General features: G+C 43.2%; 1 protein-coding gene across 8 annotated transcripts in view; it reads right to left on the reverse strand.

Annotated features, from left to right (window-relative positions):
* The window catches only part of WAC (WW domain containing adaptor with coiled-coil), an 84,913-nt gene extending 58,697 nt beyond the window's left edge, over positions 1-26,216 (reverse strand). For 2 of the 8 annotated variants that reach the window (XM_060163512.1, XM_060163496.1), the window contains exons 1-3: positions 26,015-26,216; positions 25,174-25,210; positions 23,449-23,644 (exon numbers count right to left, since the gene is read on the reverse strand). In XM_060163512.1, the coding sequence (XP_060019495.1) occupies positions 23,449-23,595 (147 nt within the window). In that variant the 5' untranslated portion in view covers positions 23,596-23,644; positions 25,174-25,210; positions 26,015-26,216. Of the gene's footprint in view, positions 1-23,448; positions 23,645-24,972; positions 24,991-25,173; positions 25,211-25,457; positions 25,799-26,014 lie in introns of those variants that run through there. The other 6 variants (XM_060163518.1, XM_060163504.1, XM_060163481.1 and 3 more) reach the window with 5 other exon arrangements.
* Positions 26,217-27,257: the final 1,041 nt, after the last annotated feature.

Consider the following 27,257-nt stretch of genomic DNA (forward strand, 5'->3'; position numbering starts at 1 on the left):
TGCGCGTCCGGAGCCTGTGCTCCGCAACGGGAGAGGCCACAGCAGTGAGAGGCCCGCGTACCGCAAAACAAAACAAAACAAGTCTTGTGTTGCTATCATTAAATTGCCATAGGTCTGAAAAATTCCCAAACCTGTTTAGTGCTATAAAATACAGCACTTTAAGAAACACTTTCAATAAAAGAAGAAGTGTCACCCTTCGCCCTTCCTTCAACTCCAAAATCTCACTTGTCCTATCTCCTAGAGCACAATCACTATGGTTTGGCTATAAGCCAAAATGAAGGAACGTCAGAAATATTAGGCATTACTAAACATCCTACATAGGGCAGAAGAATCGGATTACTTGAAAAGAGTAATGCTGAAAGAATATGGTTCTTTGTGCCTAAACAGTATCATAAAACAGAAAAACAAAGTAACATTTTTTGATTACCATTTTTTGTAGGAATTGTTACAGATTTCAAGCATATTATTCTATTTAATCCTCAAGCAAATCTTTGAGAGGATAGTAAAAATGCCTGTGTTACAATTCAAAAAAGAGAGAAGTTTTAAACAATGAGCCCCAGGCTACAGAGTTACTGCATGGAAGACAAACAGACCCCTGGCCCTGATGCTCCTTTTACAGTATTTTCTTCGCAGTGCCGCCCATGCTCCACTATCTACAGAAGTGACAGCTGGTACAGGAGAGCCGATACTAAATTAGTTTAACCACTTCAAATAAGGGATAGAATGAAATGCCCAAATGCTGTTAATTTTATTAATTTTTCTCACCTTTCTGATCTCCTAAAAGTATATTCTTAAATTATATTCAAATTCAGAAACAACTATTAACCATAACTATCTGCTCATTAAATCACCATTATCATTCAGCAACTACTGTGTTCAAGGAGAACATGTAACAGACCAAAAAGCACGCTGGAAATGGTCAGATCACTCTATTTGCATCAGATTTTCAATTAATGTCACTGCCCTTAAGGAATTGGGGGAAAAAACATTTAGAAAACCTATGAGAAAACAGAATTCATCTGAAATGTCTGCAGCGTATCATGTATCGCAGTCAGTTCCCAGCTCCCGGTTTTCTGCCCTCCTACCCTCTCACCCTTAACGCCCACCCTTACTCCACTGAAACCATAGTATCTCACCCACCATCCCGCCTAATGAAAAACCTTTAAAAGTTCTGTGATCCCTGTTCCCCCCCTTAGGGTCAAAGCCCATTAAAACACACACACGTCCACATACCCTAATGTAAACTGTTTTAAACTATTCTTTTTAAAAACACCAGTTAAAAGTGAACTTCTCTGGTAGTTTCTGTCAAAGGAAAATCTACAAAGGTGACTTTAAGAACTACCACATGACCCAGCAATCCCACTCCTGGGCATATACCCAGAGAAAACCATAGTTCAAAAAAACACATGCACCCCAATGTTCATTGCAGCTCTATTTACAACAGCCAGGACATGGAAGCAACCTAAATGTCCATCCACAGAGGAATGGATACAGAAGATGTAGCACATATCTACAATGGAATATCAGCCATAAAAGGAACAAAATTGGGTCATTTGTACAGACATGGATGGACCTAAAGACTGTCATACAGAGTGAAGTCAGTCAGAAAGAGAAAAGCAAATATCGTATATTAATGCATATATGTGGAATCTAGAAAAATGGTACAGATGAACTGGTTTACAAGGCAGAAACAGAGACAAAGATGTAGAGAACAAACGTATGGACACCAGCGGGGGGAAAGCAGGGTGCAGGGGGGTGTGGTGGGGGATGATGAATTGGGCAATTGGGATTGACATGTAGACACTAATATGTATAAAATAGATCACTAATAAGAACCTGCTGTATAAAAATAAATAAAAATTCAAAAAAATTAAATTTTATTTATTCAAATAAAAATTAAATTAAAATCAAAGCAAAACAGTCAAATTCATGGGAATAACAAACATCAAAATGAGGACAATTATATGAAACTAATCCTTCCCATGTTTAACTTAAAAAATGGTACCGCAGTGCTCTCTCCAGCTATAATTAACTGGTAAATAATAATCTGTATACATTAGAGTAGTATGTATACATACACCCCTACTCACTACCAATGGACTGTTAATGCCCAACCTAAGGCCACCCTCTACTTTGCACTCCAAGTGATCCCGCTTCTCTTAATTCGCATGGACTACGCGACTCCACGTCCTCCAATGGCTCTTCACCTTATTCAGGGCACAAGCCGACATGCCCCCTCCATCCCCATCTCCTGCCACCTCCCACTCTCATCCGCTGGCAGTTCTCTTGTTTTTCCAACACATCAAACATGCTCTCACCACAAGGCCTTGACACTTACCCTTCTAGAATGTACTTCCTTCATCCTATATTCATATGCCCACCTCCCCTACTTCCAACATTTCCATCGAGCAGCCCCAACTTCCCAAGATTATTTTATTTCCTCTTATTCAGCTCTATTTTTCTGCACGGCAGCGCTTTTCTCTAACTCATATACGATCAGTTTATTATCTCTCTCTCCCAAGAGAGCGTGAGCTTCGTGAGGGCAGATTTAGCTACCTGCAATATGCACAGTGCCTGGCACACAGGAGGCGCTCATATAATTTCCGTGTACTCTACCAGTGTCTCAGGGAAATACCATGCTCCCCCAACGGTTTTCTACCTTACACATTCCACCTGTTATATCAATAAATTCACCTTGGTGGATCTGTACTACTATACATTCTTCACTCTACAGTTTTCTGTTATCTTCTCACCTTTCACTTGTAATCAACCTTTGACTTCTAGGTGCCTGCCTATTATATCAACTAAAAAGCCTACAGTGTATGAAAATTACGTTCTACTCTTTGAAGAGTGTCTTTATTCCCCAGGACAGCCCCACCGTGGGATTCCCTGAACTCCCTGAGTGCACCAGACTTTACTGATTCTGAAGCAAGCTCATTTACTTGCCTTCACTAATTATCAGCAACTGCAGTCCTTGACACAGTAAAGTGCAGTAACATGAGCCAAGAAAAATGAAAAACTGTGAACTTACCTAGGCTGGTTCACTTACATAAAACTTCTTACAATTTATATTTATAGGGACTTCCCTGGTGGTCCAGTGGCTAAGGCTCTGCACTCCCAATGCAGGGGGCCCGGGTTTGAACCCTGGTCAGGGAACTAGATCCCACATGCATGCTGCAACTAAGAGTCTGCATGCCACAACTAAAGACCCCGTGTGCAGCAATGAAGATCCCACGTGCCGCAACTAAGATCCGACACAGCCAAATAAATAAATATTTATCAAGGTAGTTTGTTGTGCGTAACACTGGAGAACAAAGTAAGCGGCAGCAGGAAAAATAATTTCACAGAAGTAAAGTTTCATCTCTAAAAACCTGAGCTTGCTAAATCTCATATCCTTAATATAGGTAATGATAATGATAACATTAATACAGTTTTATAATACTGTTGTTACATTGCCTCAATATGTGATTTTTACTGGCAGTGAAAATGCATTAAATTATGCCTCAGAGCGGGGTCCCCAACCCCCAGGCCATGGACCGGTACCGGTCTGTGGGCTGCTGTTAGGAACCGGGCCGCACAGCAGGAGGTGGGCGGCTGGTGAGGGAGCACAGCCTCATCTGCCCTCCCCATCACCCCACTCCCCTGCCCCGTGGAAAAACTGTCTTCCGTGAAACCAGTCTCTGTGCCACAAAGGTTGAGGACCGCTACCCAACAGTTTATTAACTGATAACACAGGTACTCAAGTTAATTTCTGAACACCTCAGGGTATAGATAACCACCTGTTTTTATTAGAAATAGACTGTTTCAAGTTAAATAATCTTGACTTATGCAATTACCAGTCTCATATGTTTAGGACAATCTCCATCTTAAAACTGTTACACATTTAATGACAAAAATGCAAAGTTTTCATTCAAGGAATCTACTGCTGGCATGCAGGAAACACAGTCTTCTACAATCCGAAATAACCCACTCACATCCAGGCCGAAGCTGAGTGCTAGTGTCAAACAGCCCACAAGTACTGTAACAAATACCTGAAGTTTTCTGATGCAACGAAAGCACTAAGATAGGAGACGTTTGCCTAGAAAGCAGAGGTTTATAAAAATCTTTACACACTGTACATATGACTCAAACACACTGTTTGAATCACAGGTTATTCCAAAGTTCTCTAGTGTGAGCACTAGAGACAAAATGTCATTAAGAATTAGAAGGCGTGTGAGTGCTGACGACTCCAACGGGATCCTATTCAGCCCCAAAGTGTGTCACACTTGCTTCCAGGAGAAAATGAAAGATACTTCCGCAGACTTAAAGGGCTCATGTTCGCTTAGTATCAGAGTTTCAACTTATAGTTCTTTGAAGTTTTAAATATATTTAAATTAAAACATTTTTAAGTACTCAAAGATTTCACGTTAAGGCTTCTCCCAGACTTCTGCCACTAGCATGCTGTGGGATTCACCATCGGGCTTCATCATTCACACAGCACAGAGCAGTGGCTGTCCAACTTTTATGTGCACCAACCTGCAGGTTAAATTTGCCGACATTCAGGTCTCAGCACCCAGAGGTTCTGACTCAGGTGGAACTGAGTGGCATTTTAAACACCCCAAGTGATTCTGGGGCAAATGGTCCCTGGACCACACTCTGAAAAACAATGGTACATGTTTCTGACCATGGAAGAAAAAAAAGAAAAAACAAAAACGCTTCTCTAAAATATGATAAACATAAATTTCTCTGAAACATACTGAAGTATATTCTGAAGAACACAGAAAAACTGACAAGACTTAAAATTACTGGCAGTATATTTCATAGTATATGTTCACTTTTTGTTCAAAAAATCCTCTGTACACCTAAATAAATGCACTGGATTTAGTCTAAGATTAGATATTTAGTCCTCTGAGGGGAGAAGATTCCTGAGAAATCAAGCATTTGAACAGTCTGTTGCTGCCCTGGCTGAGAACCACAGATGTCACTGTCATCCTTTCGACTGTCCCATTTCAATTCACTCAATGTTATTACTCCTTAGCAATTATTCTGAACGGCACATTTTTAGATATCATTTTCAAACTAGCTAAGTGGTTGAGTGAAGCTATCCGAGACACCCAGTAGGAAGGCAGACAGACCGTGAGGCAGGAAGGTACCTAACATGCTCGAGGAGAGTCAAGGAAGTCAGTGCTGTAAGCTCAGCAAGTCGAGAGGAGGGTCTAGAGACAGAATGTCAGAGAGGTAACAATGCTGCAGTCACAAATCACACACGGGACCTGCGGGCCATTGTCAAGGACATTCGAGAGGGTCTGCTGCCCTGAGAATAAACTGGAGTCAGAAGGTAGGAAAGCAGAAAAACCGGTTCGGAGGCTCAAGATTATTGGTCTGAGCAACTGAGAGGCTATAGTTTCTGCTTATCAAAATGCGGACGACTGGGAAAAGCAGGTTTGAGGGGGGAAAATGAGCAGCTCAGTGTTGGACACTAATAAAGTGCTTCCTGGGATAACAGATGTGCTAACTAACCTAGACTGGAGATTGGGAGGTTAGAGAAGCGACCTCTAAATTGAAGCCTGAGAAACAGGAAGGAATTAATGAGGCAAAGGGGAGTGGAGGAGAGACAGTATTCTAGAAAGAAACAGCACGTGTAAGTTACCCATGTGTGACAGAGCTCAATTAGCTTCAGAGAACTACAAGAGGGCTAGACACAGAGAGATGCAGCAAGGCGTTCATTGAAACATTTGTGCTTTACCTGGAGGGCACTGGGGAGACAAAAGATTTTTTCATAAAGAATGAGCAAATGTGCTTTTCTTAGAAGGCGATTCTGGCTGCAGTGTGGATAATAAACTGGGGAGAGGAGGGGACAGTAGACCACTGCTCTGATTTAGGCAAGAGGGGATCACGACCCCAGCTAGAAAAAAATGAGTAAGAAAGGGAGGATAACAGCATTAAGAAAGTCAAGAGCGAAGCAAAGGAAAGGAAACCAAGATGCAGTTAAATGGACAACCAGGATATTGCACCCACACCTCAATGCTTATTGCATTACACAGTTAACCTAACACAGCATTACAAAAACATACATACCCGTGCTAGATTATTTTCATTTTGAAAAATTCATTTTCACCAAACACAAATCGCCAAATTTAGGTATTAACATGTACACTCTACCTACATACTTTAAACTTAAAAGACCAGTAATGACTCTTCCCTTAACCTTAAATGGCCCTCTATATAATTTCATGACACCTTTGTTTTATAACTTTGTAAGTATCTCATCTGTTAAGTAAAAACCAGAAAAGGCTGTATGTTCAAAAGAACATACACTAGAATACACAGAACAAAAAATACAAAGAATAAAGAATACACAAGAATTTCTGAAATATGAAATTAGGATTTCTTCCCTTTTTAAAAGTAAATCCACCAGAAAATGGTATTTGACCAACAGAGTAAGTTTAAAATATTTAATACTCGGCATCTTGAGTCAAAATGATTACTTCCCGACAAAGCAAAAAAAATGAATACTATATTTAGTGGGCAACTTAAGACTTAAATTGGAAGCTGTATTGACACGGTCACAAACTAAATCACTTTTTTACATAAACAAAAATGATTTTTGAAGTATATACCATACAGTGAAAACTTCAGGGCTTCTGTTTATAAGAGTCTTGAAAAGTCTCAGCCTTATTTCTCAACTTAAACTTAATGAAGGCAGAGGAAACTACCATGCTGTTCTATCCTTCTCTATATACAGTGATGAGAATACTACATGAACACTGGAGAGAAATATTCCAAAGGTCCCCACACAAAAGAAGCCATACATACTACACTTCTGGCAGGGACAGAGTTTTGGTTACCATGCAATGGTAGACAGACACCCAGCAAATATCTGAAAGCACCAAGCTGACAATGCTCTCTCTCTTAACAGCATGCCATCCTAAAAGATACGTATATCCAAACACAAAAAAAGGAACTTCTTACAACTAGAATCCAGTCAATATTCAGAGAGCTCTGGCTTCTATGATTCAACATTTTCTTTTTTTTAGGTTTCAAATTTTACTTGGTAGTAGTTCTTTAACACGATGCTTTGACATGTGTATTAAAAACCCAAATGCCACCCAATAAGCGTCTTCTGAAATAACACTGCAGAACACAACACAGAAGGTCCCCATATGCTTCCTGGCCTTCCTCCACTGACAGCGGTCTTAGTGATACTGAAAGGTTACAGAGAGGGAATATCTAGTATGTCCAAGAAGAGACGGCTAACAAACCCAACTTAGGCACCACTCTGACCAACAAGCCTGATTTTCTCCACCTGACAGAGGAGAAAGCATGATGATACACTATTCCAACATCACAAAAATAAATTAGTGCTTTTAAGCCAGAAGACAGCTTTTTAAAAACCACACATATCCTTAAGAATAAACATTGAGAGAAAAATTGGAAAGGTGATAAATTATGTGATGATCTTTAAAAAGATAACATTAGAATACACACATACAGAAAAGTAGATAGGAACCTTTAAAGCATTCACCTTAAGGAGTCTCCAATGATGAAAACTCTTACACACACTTAAGTACTCCTCCATTGAGAGTCTAGAGTATATTCACTCAAATATCTGAGGCCAATTCTTTAATCACTGAAGATGTGTTTGACTATTAAAAATAACTAATAATTCAGTGAAAATACTGGTAACTGAGGTAGGAGAAAAGTTGGCTAATATTGTTTGGTTAATATTGTTTCAGCTCAAAAACAAAATGGGACTTAAGAGAAATTAAGATCGATCTGTTACTATGGCTCTTGATTTTCAACAAGATGTGAATTCAACCCCAGAAGATTTCAACTGAGCCACTGCTGGACTGAAATAGTCTATGTTCTTTAAATGAGTTTACTTTTTTTTTTTTTTTTTTGCGGTACGCGGGCCTCTCACTGCTGTGGCCTCTTCCGTTGGGGAGCACAGGCTCCGGACATGCAGGCTCAGCGGCCATGACTCACGGGCCCAGCTGCTCCGCGCCATGTGGGGTCTTCCCAGACCGGGGCACGAACCCGTGTCCCCTGCATCGGCAGGCGGACTGTCAACCACTGCGCCACCAGGGAAGCCCTAAGTAGCTCTTTTTTTTTTTAAAAATGAGTTTACTTTTAAAAGTCATAATTTTACTGTCAAAATTTTACTGTCAAGAGCCAAAGTATGCCACGTTATAGTTGTATTCTCTTTTTTGCTGATGAAAAATGATCTTCAGTTAACATTTTAGTCACTTTTAGGAATAAAATCACAACACAATGAATCACTAATTAAAAATAATTAGAGCAGTAATTCTCAAGGGTGAAAGAAATGGAGCACCACATGTGAGAATTTCTGGGAAATTCTTAATTTCAGTAAGCTTGAAAAACCTTATTGAATATTCAAATATAAGGAAATTTGGGGAAAAAAAGACCAACAACCAAAAAAAAAAAGCCCTACAAAACAACAAAAACTCACCTTATTGTCCTGCCTAAATATATCATAGAAAGTACAACCGTAAGATCTCCTTAAATAGTGGGTGGTGCATGAATTTAAAAGGATGTGAGAAACAATTTACAAAAGGAACAGTAAAAAAATTAGTAAAGAGTCTGAAGTTTTAAATGTCATTATTCAAATTAAATATAGTATATTATAGTTTATCATATGGCAACTGATAGCAGTCTAACTATCAAGGTGACTTAAAAGAACTGGTAGGGCTTCCCTGGTGGCGCAGTGGTTGAGAGTCTGCCTGCCAATGCAGGGGATGCGGGTTCGTGCCCCGGTCCAGGAAGATCCCACATGCCGCGGAGCGGCTGGGCCCGTTGAGCCATGGCCACTGAGCCGGCGTATCCAGAGCCTGTGCTCTGTAACGGGAGAGGCCACAACAGTGAGAGGCCCACGTACCGCAAAAAAAAAAAGAACTGGTAATAATGTGTTGGAATTAACATACCAATTACTATACATAATTTTTTTAAAAAGTTTATTTAGATAGTTTCCTGAAAATGTGAATAACTGCTTGCTTCCTTCACAAACAGTAAAAAAGCAACTTCAATCCAACCTAAGAATTCTAGAATAGTAAATGCACGTGAAAACAAACTCTCTGAGGTTTACTACCACTCACCCGTTTCTCACATGTACTAGATATGTAAAATGGCATTAAGTTTAACGGTACTGAGCACCTACATTTATATGCCAGGCCCTGATACAATTAAAATTAAAACACAGCCTCTGCCTTCTAGGAGCTTAGAGTAAGCAAACCACATATGTGAACAATTACAATTCACTGGACAGGAACTGTAAGAGAAATAGGTTCAAGGAAGGCTTCATACAATAAAAGAACTGGGATCCTGAAGGATTAAGAGGTTTGCCAAGAAAAACAAGGTGGGGTAGGGGTAGTGAGAAGACAGTTTTGGTTGTGAAAAACACATACAAGGGGGACAAAAGTATCTAATGTTCTAGGACCGGGCAAGTAGTTTCTACGTGACTGTGTAGAGAGAAAAGAGGGGGGAGCTGAGAAAAGTTTGGACTCTTGGCCACGGTGACTCAGAAGATTTTCAGTTCTTCAAATTTTCTAGCTTTGGTGTTTTTTTTGGTTTGTTGTTGCGGTACGCGGGCCTCTCACTGTTGTGGCCTCTCCTGTTGCGGAGCACAGGCTCCGGACGCGCAGGCTCAGCGGCCATGGCTTACGGGCCCAGCCGCTCCGCGGCATGTGGGATCCTCCCGGACTGGGGCACGAACCCACGTCCCCCGCATCGGCAGGCGGTCTCTCAACCACTGCACCACCAGGGAAGCCTTCTAGCTATGTTCTGAGATGCCAACTTTCCACCGTGAACATAACAGCAGTTTCTTTTCACCTCAGTGTCCCCTACGTATACCAGGCAGGAAGACCACCCAGGTAGGCATATGAGGAAGCAGGGAGGAAAACTCCCACATCTGCACAGTCATGTTGCTCGTATGTGATGTGCTTAGATTTAAAGCCTCCACAAGGTCTAGGATTCCTCCTAAACACAGGAGGAAAGGAAAGGAAAAGGAATCAAGGATAACTGCCCAAGTATTAACCAAGACAGAGAATACTCAAGTTAGGAACGTCACATGAAACATGCCTAATGAGCAAAAAGGTATGCAAACCTAGAAATCCAAGGAGAGGGTGCACAGCAAGGACAGAACGACGCAGAAAACACTAACATGTCAGTACAGATAAATGAGACTCAGAGCTCAGGAAGAGTTTGTAACAGCAGCATGGAAAGGAAAGACAGCATAATGAAAAAATCAAAAAACTACCAATAAGGAAGGAGAAATCACTTCAAAGGACTCAAGTAAAAGAATGACTGGAAGGTTTTCAGTGGACTTGGCAACCAAGAGATTCTTAGCAACCGCGAAAAGAGAAATCTCAATATTACAGAAAGAAGACGCCATAACAGCAATGGGCTAAATTTAAGTTTTTAGTTTTTTGGGTTTTTTTTTGCGGTACGTGGGCCTCTCACTGCTGTGGCCTCTCCCGTTGCGGAGCACAGGCTCCGGACGCGCAGGCTCAGCGGCCATGGCTCACGGGCCCAGCCGCTCCACGGCATGTGGGATCTTCCCGGACCGGGGCACGAACCCACATCCCCTGCCTCGGAAGGCGGACTCTCAACCACTGAGCCACCAGGGAAGCCCTAAATTTAAATTTTAAAACACTAAAACTTCTTAGTTGCATTAGCCACATTTCAAGTATTCAATAGGCACATGTGGCTAGTGGCTACCATACTGGAGAGCTCAGATACTGAACCTTTTCAACTACACAAACGTTCTTTTGGACAGTGGCTAACTAACCTACTCTCTTTCCCAAATATGAACGGACAACTTCAAACAGCAAACGTATGAGGAAACCAGTAACATGGAAGAGATAAACCAAACCCAGACAGAAAACTTTCTGAGGACACATATTTGACACAGGAAAAACTAGAATATAAAATCTCAACTGTATTTCTACTGAATCAGTCATCAAATTACAATAAGTTATTTAAAAATTAAATCATCCAAAATAAAACTTTCAACAGGTGGACACAATGAACACAGCCTTCACTATAATTCTGGCACCAGGAGAACCTGCCATGGGATTCCTCTCCCCAGAGTACAATGTACACACATTCAAAAAGTATCCAAACACCTTTTTACTAAGCAAGAGATAAGAACAGAACCAAAACACATCTAACACAAACCCCAAAAGGAGAAGAGTCAGAAACGATTTTTAAAAAAGAGGGGGAGGGCTTCCCTGGTGGCGCAGTGGTTGAGAGTCTGCCTGCCGATGCAGGGGACACGGGTTCGTGCCCCGGTCCGGGAAGATCCCACATGCCGCGGAGCGGCTGGGCCCGTGAGCCATGGCCGCTAAGCCTGCGCATCCAGAGCCACAATGGGAGAGGCCACAACAGTGAGAGGCCCGCGTACCGCCAAAAAAAAAAAAAAAAGGGGGGGGGGAGGGTGGCAGGAGGAGGAGAGAGCGAATGACCCTTTCTAAGGGTTATCCTCCGGCTAAAACAGCCCTAAGCAGAAGTACAAAAAAAAAAAGGACCACACTTAAGGAGAGACTGGTGAAGGAGAAATCCTAAAGACTCTCAAGCTGGGGGTGGGAGAGTAGAGGAAAGTGAGACATACGCATCGTAGTGGGTTAAGCTACCTATAAAAAAGAATTAGGTTTGACGTGGACTTCTCATTTGCAACTACGAATAGTAATCAATTTAGAAGTAGCTTCAAAAAAATTAAATAAAATTTTAAAAGATTCAAGGAAAAATGATTTTAATCTAGCCAAAAGATCATTCTCCATGTACAGAAACAAAATGAAGACATGTTTGGGCATAGCAAAGCCTCAGATTACCACCCATTAAAAAATAATAGTTATGAATCTTTATGTAAACATAAAAGTAGAACACATAAAGGAAAAAATGCTTTTAAAAAATAAGAAGTGAAATCAACTATCATACTGGAAAACTTTCTCACCTGTCAGAAAACAGATCAAGTAAACATTAAGAATAAAAGGATTTCTATTACACAGTAATGTACGACAGAATTAAAGAACTTGATCTAAACAGTTCTTTGTATCGAAGAGAAAAATACATTATTTTCAAACACCTCAAAAATATCTGCTGTAATTAAAGTATTCTGAGATAACGAGAAAAAAATCTTAATTCCAAAAGGCCAATAAAATGAGAATAACTAAAAGCCAAATAATAATTTTTAAAATACCTATTTACAACATTCATTTAGAAATTTGAAGGCACACTTCTAAATACTCCTGGACTTACAAAAAAAAAAGGAAAAATCAAAACTGAAATCACCTTTAGGCCTGAATCAAAATGAAATCACTCTATAACTCTACATTAAAATCTATGTAATATGAACAAAGCAGCAAAGTTCAGAAAATTTACATGTCAACCCGTTCTACATTATCAAAGTAGGAACCAGAAGTTTCTCTATTAGTGAAATTTTGATACGGTTCCCAAACAAGATTGTAAGAGCAACAAAGAGGTCACCCAATGACAAATACACGTCCAAACCTATCTATCTAGACTTGACACCAGAAATCAGTTTTTCCCTCAAAATACGCATATCAACTGCAATCCTCTTAAATTCTACTTCTACCATCTGAATCCAAACCCTCACCACCTCAAATCTACAGCACAAGAAGCAGTGCTAACGATACACGGCTTTATATAATCAAAGGCTGGCTAACGTGCCCCGCATCAGCACACAGAAGGACAACCTGAAAGCCTAACTGTACAGTGTGCCCATGTGCAAGGACCCAAGGGGAAGTCCTGAAGAGCGTGTCATCCCCTGGGCTAATCACGACATGGTGCTGACAAAAGTCCGGTTCAACGGCGAGCAGGAAGCCCACCGGTAGTTCTGCTCTAAGGAGACCTTACTTAGTGAACGTGAAAATCAACTGATACATACACTAAACAGTAATTCCCTATCTCTGCACTAAAAATAAGTTTGACATTTAAATACTAAAATGAGTGCTACATTTTAAAACCTGTTCTTCCCAAGAATCAAGAACACCCCTAAATTATGAGAGTCAGCATCAGGGACTCACCCAACTCCTTGTCAAGGTAATAATAAATAAATCTATCCCAAATCAAACTGACAAGGAAATCTGGAGGGCCCAAGTGCCTTGGGTCGACTTTTGCAAAATAATCAACACTGACATATAAGTTACATTACAAAGGAACTACCATAATTACACGAAAATACAAAACTGAGGTTGGTCTACAGCTTTAGACAGTACAGCCTTGTGACTTAACCCTTAAGAATATTCTTTATAACTTAAATGTCCCATGATAAACGAGACTCATCTCTATGCATAGAGTATTAAATACGAATACTTTAAAACCCTGATAAGGAGCCAACAGGCAGCAGGAACACATCGTCACAGAAAAGGCTGTGGGACAGTAGACACCACCACTTCTAACAGCCTATCTTACTGTGTTCCAACTCCCATGTCTTCCCCAGGGCTTCAATTTTCATAAACCACCAGCACATACTTTTATGAAGTTGGAAGAGTCTGGAAACTTATTCTTCACAAATGCATTATTAAATGCAGAAATATTTACCATGATCTTCTCATCTGAGCCAAAATATTCCAAAATAACATCTTTTTCTCGTATTGCTTTTTAGCTACCACAAAGGACTAGTTTTATGGGTACAGTACAGGTCAAAACCCTTCAGAAGATGCCAACACGATGCCATGCTCTTCAGGCGCACCGTCATACAATTCAGAAGTAATCAGAGATTAAACCAAAAGACTAGCACTATCTAAATACATCAAACACGCTCATCCTAAGTTTCCTTCAAAATGCAATTACAGTTGACCCTTGACCAACACAGGTTTGAACTGCATTGGTCCACTTACAGGCAGATTTCTTCCCCAATATACACATTTCACAGCACTACACGAGCTGAAGTTAGTTGAATCTGAAGCGCAGAACGGCGGGTAAGGACGCTCGACTGTAAAGTCATACACAGAACGGCTACGGGGGAGGGGGCTGGCTGCCACCCTAACCCCACATCGTTCGACGGCCCGCTCTACTCCTCAGGACCAACTGCAGGAAGACGGTCTGCTAGCACCTGAGGTCGGCCTGAGCACGCCAACTCGGGTCAAGGCTCTGTGTTCCAGAGAAACAAAGACCAGATGAAGCGTAGCACCGGGCTGTCTCAGGAAAGCCTGACTGCACGGGGGGGGGGGGGGCCAGAAACACTGGGTCTAAGTAAGAGCGGCAGCTTCAGATACAACCCAAACATATCCTGCAGGCCTGGCCAGCTGCCGATACCGGTTAAAAACGTCTCTGCTTCCCAGCATTAGTTCTACTCTGGAGCAATGGCCATTACATTAAATGCCACAGGATGCTAACTGAGCTATTTAATGCGTAACTGTATACAAATTATACTATTATCTGTGCATCAGAAAAGAAGGTGACGGAGAACAAAGTTCTCTGAAACTCCAGAAAGCACACAGTATGATCTGGCAAACGACCACTCTGACTTCTAGACTCCTAACGAGAAAATTCACCTTCCTTCATGTCCATCTCAGCGTTCCTCCTCTTGTGCGCACTCTGCCTAGGTCTACAGTCTGCATGTATCTAAATTAAACCAGTGTTTATTTAAAAATTCAGTTTTCTAGTCTCCCCTCCGCACCCGCCCCCCAATGCTCTGATTGATGATAATTCAGATGGAGTCAGGAACTTGTAGCTCTAAAAGCTTCCTAGGTGATTTGAATAGACAGCCAAATTTGGGGTAATTACCCTAAATTTGTGTTTTGGTTTACCCTTCCAACAATCCTAAACATCTCTCAACTGCAGAGCTCTGGATGAGCAGGTAACAAGCTAGCATGGCCCTGTAGCCCCTTCACGTACGTAACTCTCACCGATCAGACCCCTCACCTGGCAAGTGAAAATAATACCCAGGATGGTCCTTCCTAAGGAAGAAGGAAGAAAGAAGAAAGAAGCGGTAGCTTGAGACTGGGGCTGCTGGTCTGACACCAACTCCTCCTCAGTCACAGGAATAAGAACAAACATCATAATGTACTATGTCACAGTCTGAGCACTTGGCTAGATGCTTCACAAGTGTTCCAAGGTTTGTCATTTTCATTCAACCCCACCGCAATCCTAGGGAGTGGACACAAAAACACAGAGCGAGTGACATGCCTGAAGTCGCCCAGCTACACGTTATCAGCGACTGGACTAAAACACAAATCTAACTGAAAGATGGCTCCACCCATTGGTTAAGGGTAAGAGAGAAGTGCTCACATTCTCTGAGCACTAACTAAAAGTATGTGTGGTCAGTCCTCTCACACTGATACTGCTGACACCAAATGTCTACTGAATCACTGTGAAAATACACTGATGACGAGCCAAATAACCCCATAATACAAAACCATTTTTAATAAAATCTGTAAAGGCTATGTATAGGATCCTTCTCATATGTTATGGCACAAGAATGAGTCCTATGAAAACTACCGACAGGATCTGAGGCGATTTCATTTTCCCCCTTCTCTGCATTTTCTAGTTTTTCTATAATAAATTCATACTAACAAACAGAAATTGTAGTACAAGTAGCACTATACAGTTCAAGGGCCCATTAACTCCAACCCTGCCTGGCATAAAGATGCTGTTTCAGAAATCAAGCGGATAAAAAATTTCTTTAGAAAAATAGGAAAACGTGTTAAGCTAAATAGGTCAACAGGGTGATCATATTCTCCAGAACTGTGCTGTCCAATTCAGTAGCCACTAACCACATGTGGCAAGTAGGCACAGGAAATGTGGCCAGTCCCAACTGAAATATGCTGTAAGCGTAAAATACCAGATTTCAAAGACTTTGCACAAAAAAAGGATTACCAAAAAAATCTTAATAGTTTTTAAAACATTCAGTGCATGCAGAAGTGAGAATATTTTGGATACGCCAGGTCATATAAAATACACTAAAGCTCACTTCTACTGCAACGGCGCCACTAGAAAACTCGCCTTTGTGGCTCACTTTGCTTCTGCTGGGCAGTGCTGCTCTAAGACCTTGTCACTCACGTGCAGCCAACAACATGGCAACATCTGGGATCTTGTTAAAAAGGCAGACCCTTGGGCCCTACCCCAGAACTGCTGAGCTAGAAAATGCATTTTAGCAAGATCCCCAGATGTTCAGCATACACACGCATGTCTGAGAAACACTATTCCAGAAAACCAGTTTCATTTCCCTTTCAATCCTGACAATCCCAATAGTCTTTCATCTACCCATTTACTAAAATCTGCCAAGGTGTTAGGCACTGTTCCAGGCAACAGGGATACAAGGGGATAAAATCATCAACAAATTTACTCCCTGTTCTGGTGGAGTATATTCCAGAGGACAAGCAAAACTGTCAGTCCCGCTATAACACTTTGCGAAAAATGCAAATTTGTTTGAGCACTACTGATTTACCAGGAAACTACCTGAGCATGACACAGATTTCCCCACTTACCTACAAGCAATTTCACCCGGGAGAAACACGAGCTGCACCCAGCTGGACCAAGCTACACGGGGATTCATGGCACAGAGACATACGCCTCTAATACCTGCCAGCTACCCCAGCTCAGCGTCCGAGTTACGGGTCACATCCATCCACAGTCGGTGACGATTTTCAAAGGGTTATTTCAGATAACCCTCCTTCCATCACTTGACAGTAACTCACAAACTGCAGCCCTTCCACAAGCTACTAACTTCAGGCCTTCGTCAAGGTAAAATGCCGCATCTACTGTGTCGTTAGTGTACTCCTTGACCGTTTAACAAAGTTGTGCAAGCTCTTCGCAAGGCCGCCCCCTTCCTAACATGCCGCCAACAGTGTTCTTGGAGTCCTGTGCCCCACCCACATCCCCCCCCATAAACCCTGGGGTGCACTGTGCACGGCAACTTCCAGGAACACGTGCTGTAACACAATGACAAGAAAGCGGTAACATCAGGTCACCTAAGTACAAAGAAGGAACAAAGCAGTGGGAAGGACAGGCGATGACAGGACGGCTGAGTGCCTGCAACGGCAGGTAAGGCCTCTGGGAGAGGGTGGTACTTCAGCGGACACCCTACTGGAGAGACGGCACCAGGGGGACATACAGAAAGATGAACAAACCTGCTGCGGGGCCAGTGCGGACAGAGCGGCACCAACAAGGAGAATAGGCCACAGAAGTACCCAGACAGCAGGTTACACAGGGCTCATTACAGGCCTCGGTAAGTAACACAGTCAAGGGAGGGTCTCGAGCATGACAGCGATGTAAGCTGTCATTTTAACTGGACTACTCTGGCTACGTGCTGTGTGAAGCATAAAAGATGTGAGACACCATTCAAGAGGCTCCTGCAGAGTCCAGGCAAGAGGAGGAGGGGACAACAGTTTTACTTTAAGTACACACGGTCCCAGACTTACCACGGTTCGACTTAGGATTTGTTGACCTTACAATGATGTGGAAGCCAACAGGCAGGCGGTGGGAACCATACTTGTAATTTTGAATTCTGCTCTTCTCCCAGGCGAGGGATATGCAGTAGGATACGCCCTCAGGATCGGAGCTCCCAGTCAACCACGTGACCAGAAGGCGAACCACCCCTACACTTACAGCCATTCTACTTTTCACCCTCAGTACAGCAGTCAGTAAGTTACACGCGACGTTCAACACTTTACTGTAAAGCAGGCTTTGTGTTAGATGATTTTACCCAAAATGCTTTTGCTCGTGTAAGTGTTCTGAGCACATTTAAGGTAGGTTACATGTATTAAATGCATTTCCAGCTTACGATATTTTCAACTTTTGATGGGTTTATCGAGAAGTAACCCCACTGTAAGTCCAGGAAGATGTGTACTAAGTGGTTACAGCTGGAATACAACTTTAAGGTAGAGATAAGGTTTTATGTGTAGCAAAAAAACTTGCTTTCTACTTTCAACAATAGTAGGCTAAATAATTAGATTATATGTTCATCAGTAAAACAGGAATAATCCTGAACAGCCTAATTCAATGGGTTATGGGACCAGGTGAAAAACAATGTAAAAGGGCTTTCGAGATTATGAAGCATCATATAAATCATAAAAAGGAGAGTCTTCATAGGATATATTTTCAAGCCCTAAATACCTGGTTTTGAAATGACTGACGAACAGTATCTCCAGTTCTTAGCACAGGGTCGCAGAAGCAGAGTCCAGGTACAGATGTGGTCCCAGGTACAGAGTCTCTACCAAGATACCCCAGCTCACTGCTAGCTCCACTCTTTCCAGCATCAACAAAATGGTTCCCTACATAAATCAAAACCATTCTGCACAACAAAATAAGACAAACAGAGCCTCACCAGGAAGACAACCTAGAATATATAAATTTTCTGTGAATTATGGACCAGAAATTCTAAGTATGTTACACCAAGAACTTTAAATACATCTTGCACAACTAAAACAGTTCAACTGAGACTGCCTTAAAAGATCAAAGTTCAACTGAGACTGCCTTAAACCATTCCAAAATATTTTTGATTGTGAAATTGAAATCCATTGTATCATAAATACATAATAACCACCTTTTTAAGAATAACAAATAGGTTAAAATGTGATGACTACAAGACAAATGACATGGTATGTGTTCAAACACACGCACAAATCTTTAGAGCAAGTATTTCCTAAAATTAAGGAATACTGAAGAGTTGAAAGATTAAAACTGTTTATCCACCAACCTTATTCTGTTCCTCTTGAAATGGAATACCTATTTCCTATGGAAACCCAATGCAAACCTATCTGCCTAGTTTATTACCTTACTATATATACACTGGACCAATAAAAATAGGTAATACTTATCTATTTTCACTAGACAAGAAAACACTTAATTCAAGTATCAGTGAATTTTAGATTCTGTATGAAATTTCCAAGTTGCTTTGAAAACAAGCCTCTGTATACGAGGGCTTAACTTGAGAAAAATGGCTTCTTCCTAGTAAAATTGGCAAGCTTTCCCATTAAAACTTATTTTTAAAAGTACACTAACATGATTATCTGGTCTAGAACTACACACACACACCACACAACCACAACCACACACACACACACACACACACACACACACACACACACACACGCACACCTACTATAATTCATTAAGATGTATCCGGAGCATTAAGATACAAATCAAGTCATCTTTATACTAATTTGTAATATAGTAAACACCCACCAAATAAAGTTCAAATATGCCTGAATGTTTCATCTCCAACAGTGTACACAAGTTACCAGAGTAGAGAGGACTAATTTCTAGACTAATCTGTCACTATGGGTTCCTTTCATAAAAGTAAATATTCCCTCATCTATAAACTGTAATACAGGGATACTATCTGTACTATCTACCTTCCAAGGTCAATGAGGATCAAATGAGACTGTTCATTTTTATAGTACTTTCTAACATTACAAATGCACAGCATATTTCGTTTTATTCCAAATGTAAAGTTATATGAATAACCGTAAGACCATACTGTGCAATTATCAGTCTATTATTTAATGTGAAAATACTAAAACATTACTAAATCATACTTTAAAAACTGTAAAAACACCAATTATCCCCAAATACTCCCTACTGAACAATTCCTTCAAATGTTACAGTAACTGTCATTTGACAACTGTATTAAATACATTTCCAAATTTCTCCAGATATAGCTAAATGACAAAAAAAATAAAAGCTTTCATTATGCAGCTACAAACTTTAACATCTTTAGAAATGTAACCACTAAGGGGAATTTTTCCTTTGTACTCAAAGGTATATGAATGCTAACTCAAAAGCTATGCAAAATCACTGTTAAGTCCCACCAATCAGGGAGCCGATACAGAATATTTTTCAATTAACCAATGGAGCTATCTCCCCCCAAAAGATGTTTCTAACAAGTATGTTTCTGCCAGTTAATTCTTAGAAGGATGATGAGAAAAATGGGACAACCCCCAAGAGGCTGAAGTTCTGTGGGACAGCTTTACAGAACCCTTGTAAAGACATCCCTCGTTCCTCAACTCATTTGTACTATCAACATTCTTAAAGTTACTTGGTAAAATTATCCTCAGGACTACTTTCGTTAAAGAAAAACATACTTTAACGAAATGGAAAGAGTTTTAAAATTCCACAGAAGTACAAGTTCAACCAGTATTGTACTGTCATACTTCTGAAGTGGGGGGATGTAAGCTGCACCTTTAAAAACATGTCTAAGCTACAAAACCAAATCCAGTGTACCTTAAGATTCTTGTTTTTGGTTATTTTTAAACAAAAGATATTTTGCAGATAGATCAGGAAATATATAAAAATAACTTATTCCACCAAGTTAAACAACCTTCTAGGTAAGCTGTAATGTCACATAATTTCCCTTAATTACGACAGATAATCTACATTCCCTTTCATAAATCCTACAGGATAAAAACCTCCAATTCTTTTAACTGCACATACAAAGCTGGAATAAATCCTTTTTAGCTGCAGATTTCTGCGAGTGACGATCCTCCTCAATCCCTGCTTTCTGACTTATGATATACCTTAAAGTCATTTTATATATTACTCTGAATTGGCACTTTTCAAGGAAATCCAAGGTGCCATGGAAGAAATCTAGTGAATTACTGAAAAAAAATATGCTGTGATGTGGACAGATGCCAGTAAAGCCCCATTTGGCGGGGGGTGGGGGGGTGGGGGGGTGTACACACATCCTTAAATTAGGTACTTATTAAAATTATGAGATTTTTTTTAAATCCTAAATATCAATTTGAAATTAGTTCAATAAATATAGTAACCTGTTCTTACATTAAATTGTTACTTACAAATGCTGAGTGCACAGATAATCCAACTCACTTGCACTTCACTTTGGATAATGGTTTTGACTGTTATGTGGACATTTATCTAAAATATGTATATATATTTTTTTTCTTTGTTTTTTTTTGCGATACGGGGGCCTCTCACTGTTGTGGCCTCTCCCACTGCGGAGCACAGGCTCCGGACGCACAGGCTCAGTGGCCATGGCTCACGGCCCAGCCGCTCCGCGGCACGTGAGATCCTCCTGGACCGGGGCACGAACCCGCGTCCCCTGCATCGGCAGGCGGACTCTTAACCACTGCGCCACCAGGGAAGCCCTGAATTCATATTTATTTAAAGATAAAAATCTCAGGGAATAAAAATGCCTGTAATAAAATTACATATTCCCTTTAAATCTGTTTCAAACTCTCATTAGCAAGGAAAAAACAAAAAAATACCTGGAGTCAAAGTATAATGACTAAATATATCAGTATTAACTGAGGGAAGAATCACCACTTCACATCTTTAAAACACAGAATTAACATCAAAGATGCACTCTGAGCTCAAGAATGTAGATTTGATTTTATGGTATTCATTATTATTCCTACCTAGTGTAAAGTAATATGGTAGCCAGGTATATGAGAGACGATACAGTCAGGGATGAAGTTAGTATTAGTTAAAAGGCTCCAGAGAAAGAAAAGCAAACAGCTAAAAAAGCAAATCAGAAAGTGGGGTTTTAACTGAGCAAGGGACTAGATCAGAAAAATAAGTTTCTTTACAAATGGAGCTAAAGAACCATCAGCAAGCAGATGCAAATAAAAAGGAAACTAAAAGCAAACAAGAAATATCTGGACTACACATAGAAAGGAAAACTAAAATCAAAATGAAGAAAGAAAAAGTACAGAGAAAAAGCAAGCAGCTCGACCACCACCAGAGTGGTGGTGACTCTCCAGAGTCAGCGCCTTTAAGAATAGCTTCAAGGCCAGGATCACATCTTAGCATTACTTCCAGGAATACCACACAACTGCTGACACATAGCAGATGCCCAATGTTTGCTGAATGAATGAGCAACAAAATGTTCTTGGGATTATTTCACCTGTAAAAGAATTTACCAGGCGTGATTCACTGTAAATGTATGAAAGCATTTACAGAAGTTTCCTAGAGTACTTAAAATGACCTCCTTCCTGGATTTGGGGATACATGATAGATTAACCAGATCAGAATCACTAAAAGAGAACCTGGGATACTTATCCATAAGGAGATGAGGTGCCACATCCTATTTAGTCACAGTCACCAAAATTTTAAAGATAAAGCAAAATACAGTGCAAACAATACTGCTTTCTAAGAGCTAACATTTGAAATGAAATCCACTACAGAAGAGTGGTTGGTAATAGAATCATCTTGACTACACATACACTATGAAAACTTACCTACAAAATTAAAAACGTTAATAGTTTAAGTAATTCTGTCCAAGAACTTGTAACGCTAAATAACCAAACCCATCTGCTGTTACTTACAAACAAATATACAGATTATCTGTGTAAGTAGCACAAAACTATACTATATTTAATGGAGAACTATATTCCCCTCCCATTCAATAACCATCCAAATGTTCCATCTCAATGCAATCTTCTGATCATTATTAATTTCCTCAACCCAGTAATTATATACAGAGGAGACCGATGTTTCTCAATATCTCATCATACTGAGTATAGCTGACTTCTACCCTAGGAGGCAAAAAAGAGAACCAGAAGATGCAGGATTTTTTTTTTTTTTTGAAGTAAAAGCAAAATATTGAGAAGCTAGTTGAAAATCAGACAGAAAACCATGTGAGACTACCGAGTTTCCTTAGAAGTTTATAAAGGCACAATCAATAGGGTATATTTATTTCGAACACGTTATCTATTAAGCAATTTAAGATCTTATAACAGGGAAAAATAGAGATTAATTGCCTCAGGGAAATTGGTTTATCCCTCAATGCATTCTTTAGACATGAAATCTGATTATTTTGGTAAATTTTGGCCACATTAAGTCTGAAAACAGTTAAGAGTTTAACTTTTTTTCTTGGCCTTCCACCTACCACAAAGAACTTGAGGCAAAGGAACAGCTGAAGTTACCCTTATACCACTGAGGCTTTTAACAAGGTGAATATGTGAAGAAATATACAAGTTACATTAATAAGATCCTAGGGAACAGGAAAAATCTCATTTAAATGTTCACAGCAAAAAGTTAAGAAAAATTTTCTGAATCACAAATGATTTTTTTAACCTGTGAACTGTCTCAAAATACCTACTAAATTTTTAAATTCGCACTTCACCATTAGGAGACACGGCTGAACTCCTTAAAAAAAAAAATTCAAGCAGAAACAAGGATCTCAAAATAAACCAAGCCAAATAAACTGAAATCTTTACTTGAAGAGGTGAAAGTTCCTTTCTTGGAAAAACGTCCTGCATTTTTCCCTCACCATTAATAAAGTACTGGTAGGCTACATTCATAAATGCATTCTCTATCAGCTACTGGAGTCCAGTTTTGCATCCTCAGGTCAGCATCTGTTATCTCTACATCACTTGTTTGGGAATCACATAAATAAAAATAAAATATTCTGATGACATAACCATACAGTAACGTCTGCAAGCTGGAAACATGACTGACACCTTTTGTTTTATACAGAATTATCATGAAAAACCAACATGTGAAAGTTTCAACCAAAAAGCTACTCACCACCATCCCTCTCTCTAACTCTGTGAATATGCACATTTTTGGCCTTACTGTGACCTGTGCTGTCACTATATTTGTTTTCAGGACTATCAGATCTCCGCAACATTTTATTTGGTGGTGAAGGATCTGCGGCGTCTCGCATTTTTTCATGTCTGTGATCACCGCTACTGGGGTGACTCTTCGATGAATACTTAAGTGCCTGTAAAACATCACCCCCCCAAAAATAAGAGAATTAAAACATTGAACTCAACTTTCTGGGTTAGTTCTACTGTAAAACTTGGCATATTAACTTCATTCAGTTTTATGAATTTGTATCAAGAAAATTAAAATTTCCTTTTCCAAGTCTGTTTTTAAGTTATTCAAACAAGACCTAAATGACTAAGTTACTGTAAGGCTCCTCATACAAATCAAAATACCACATTCAAAAAAAAAAAGATCCACTCCACTAATTATCTTGTAAATACAAGAAATCAGACACTTTGGTAAATTAACTCCTCAATAAATTTTTCTGGGAATTAGAAAGTTTAATCTAAAGGAGAGTACTACCGTCATCCCGTTTTTGCTCTGCAACTGCTACGCTAGACACAAGATATAAGCAAGCATGCACAGGTTTCTGCAATCCAACAACACAAAAGCGTCACTTTCTCCAATGCTTGGACTCACCCATGTAAAGCATTTGGGACCTGACTTCACTGCTCTTGCAGGTGCGGGAAATAATTTTAAGAGGCAGAAAGAAACGCTGGCTGATACTTCTGACCTATCACGGCGGAACTTAATGGAACTCCCTCGCAATAACGTATCTGAGACAACCACGACATGGCAGTCTTTCAAACCGCATCATCAATTATGCTTTGGAGGGCCCGGCTCAACAGGGTTTGACCTCTGACTTATGCAAACTAATGAACACTGTTTTGCACATCAGGGGGCCTAGGGTTTTTAACTTGGGCTTTTAACAAATCATGCTGGCCAGTAACACTACCGTCAGCTTAGAAACCTGCTCTCCTCCCCGGTAAGGGATCAGACGCAGAAAGTATTTCGTTCTGGTGTCATCTGAGCGCTGCCAACCATGTCTGAGACCCGCCCCACCGCCGGAACCAGGGGCCACTTCTACCAGGACTTTTTTTTTTTTAAATTACAGGTTTACGTGCAGCCGCCGCAGGCACACACTAGAAGCACCTTCCTTACTTAGAGCGGCTGCCCCAGCACCCAAAGACCTCAACTCCGGCAGGAACAAAAGCGCCATCTTCCACTAGCAATGCACTTAGCCGCCCCGAAAACAAACTGCGAAGGGAGAGCGCTCCACCGCGCGCCCAGGAGTCGCAAACCCGTCGGCAGCCTCGCCCCAGCCTCGCGTCTACTCTGGACACCTTTCCGGCAACTTCTCGTCGCCCCGCTACAAAGGAGCGTGGCTCCAGAGGCCCCCGCGCCTCGCCCCACCGAGTCCCTCCCGCCCAGAGGCCCGAGTCCGGCCCCGCCCGGCCGAGAAGGGCTCCGCTCGCCACGCGGAGCTGCGCTTCCTCCAGTCACCTGTCAAGATGAGCGCCCACACCTCGACGGCGAGCGCCGCGGGGGCCGAGCGCAGGCTGCGGGCGCCGCGGAGCCGTGGCCCCGAAGGGCCTGCAGCGGCTCGCGAAGCCTGCGCTCGAGTAGCGGCTCCTCCCTCCCCGCCGGCCCCGCCGCCCCGCCGGCCCCGCCGGCCCCTCCGGCCCGCGCCCGGCCCGCGGGTACCTGGTAAGGCTGCGCGTCCCCCCGCCGGTCGTGACAGCTGGAAAACAGGAAGAGAAGCGGCCTGAGGCCGGGGCCCCGGCGCCCCCCCCGCGGAGCCCCCGGAGCCCGCCCGCGCGCACACGCACACTCGCGCCCGCCGCCGCCCGCCGCCCGCGCGGCCGCTCCCCCTCCCGGCTGCTCCGGATCAGGGTTAACAACAAAAATGGCGGCGAGGCCGGCCCAGATAAGGAGCAGCCGCCCCCCCGCCGCCCGCCCCGCTGCCCCGAAACGAAAAGACGATTTACCCATCACTGAGTCTCTGCTGTTTCCTCGCATACATTACCATCAATGCCCGGCCTGTGAGCGTGTGTCGGGGACGGGGAGCGGCCGCGGACCGGGCGGCGGGCGGGCGCGCAGGCGGCGGGCGGCGCAGGGCCCGGCGCGCCCTCGGCGACGCTCAGCACCTCCCCGTCACTGGCGCCGGCGCTCCCGGGCCATCCCCTCCGTCCGCACCACGCTCACGCTCAGCTCGGATCGGCTCAGGCCGGGCAGCGGCGAACCGGGGGAGGGGGCACCAAGATGCGTCCGGCTCGGCCCCGCGCGCAGCGACTGCCTCCTCCGCCTTTGCCTCCTCCCGCTCCGCCGCCGCTACCCCTCCTCCCCCCGCCGCCGCCGCCGCCGGGTCCTCCTCCTCCGCCGCCGCCTCCTCCTCCTGCCGCCGCCGCCGCTGGTGCCGCCGCTGCCGCTCCACCAACTACATCCGGGCAACTCGGCCGCTGCGGCCTTCGGAAACCCTCGGCACTTTCCGCCGCGCTCCTCCTCTCCCACCCTCGCGCGCTCCGGAACGCCGCCTTCGGCAAACCTCGGCTCGCCGCGGCCCTCCTCTTCCTCCGCGGCCTGGCTCGCCTCCTCGCGACCCGTCCGCTCTTTCCGGTCGCCGCTGCGGGCTCGCACACGCGCGTCCGGCCGCCGCCCTTCCACTTTAGGGGTAGTCCGGCTCGGGGAGCCGCCCGAGGCTGGTCCCGGGGGCCCCGGGGCGCGCGGGGCTGGCGGCGCCTTCGGGAGGAGGCCGGTGGGGCGCGCGAGGAGCCATCGCGGACTTAATAAGGGCGGCTGCGCTGCTGCGCGTGCGCCCGGCGGCGCGGGGCGGGGAGGCGTCCCGCAGGAGCGCGCGGGCCGCCGCCCCCGCCCCTGCGGGCTCCGACCGGGAAGCCCCTGGTTGGGCGGCGGGCGGACGCTGGCCCAGGCGCCCGCTCCGCGCGCGGGGACGCGAGCTGCCCCGGAGGCCCGCGCGGCGGCCTGGGGTGGGCAGGGCGCGCCCCTGGGCCGTCGGCGTCTTAGAAGTAAGTCACCGCCGGAAGCGCGGGGCGAGGGCGGCGTGCGTTCCGGGTCACTGCGCGGAGCGCCCGGAGCCCGTGGGCCTGCGCCCCCCGGGTGGGGGGGGCGGTCCGTGGGGGAAGAGCGAGCGCCGCCTGGGCCGCTGATTGGAAACGCGCGATGCGCCTGCACGCGTGGGGGAGGGGGGGACCTTGGAAAAAGTGGTGTTTCCTGTTTTCCACCCCTAGCCGCGCCCTCCCCTCCGTCTCCTTTCTTCGTTTCCCATTTTTCTCTCTTCTGGTTCCTCTTTGCTCACGTGCGGTCGTTTGGAGGTTCTGCATGTGAATGGAGGCCTGGGGAGTGCTAAGGAAATTGCTGTCAAGGGAATTTGTTAGCGCGCTCCAGGCACAGTAGCGGCGTTGGCACGTTGGGAGGGAGAAAATCAACTCTGTCACCCCAGCTAGGCTTTCCTGGACGGCGGTGGTATCCAGGTGGTTTTATTTCTCCTTCTGTTCTAAACATCTTGTAAGGCAACACTGAATGAAGTGTAATAAACATACACTAAACATACAACAGATTACATGGAAGAAAGAGGTGAGGTAGGAAACAAATCAGAAGAAACAAGGTCCTTCCGAAGAACTGATTTAATTGGTATCCAACCAGTTAATTATGGCTGACCTAATGAAGAGGTGGAATGATGCGGGGAAGAAGGCCCAGAAATCACAGCTGATGGAAAAAGAAAAAAAAAATAATTACGTAGCCTTATTTGTCACATCTACCTGCCAAAA

Source organism: Lagenorhynchus albirostris, chromosome 1 (genome assembly GCF_949774975.1).
Source record: "Lagenorhynchus albirostris chromosome 1, mLagAlb1.1, whole genome shotgun sequence".
NCBI lineage: Eukaryota > Metazoa > Chordata > Mammalia > Artiodactyla > Delphinidae > Lagenorhynchus > Lagenorhynchus albirostris.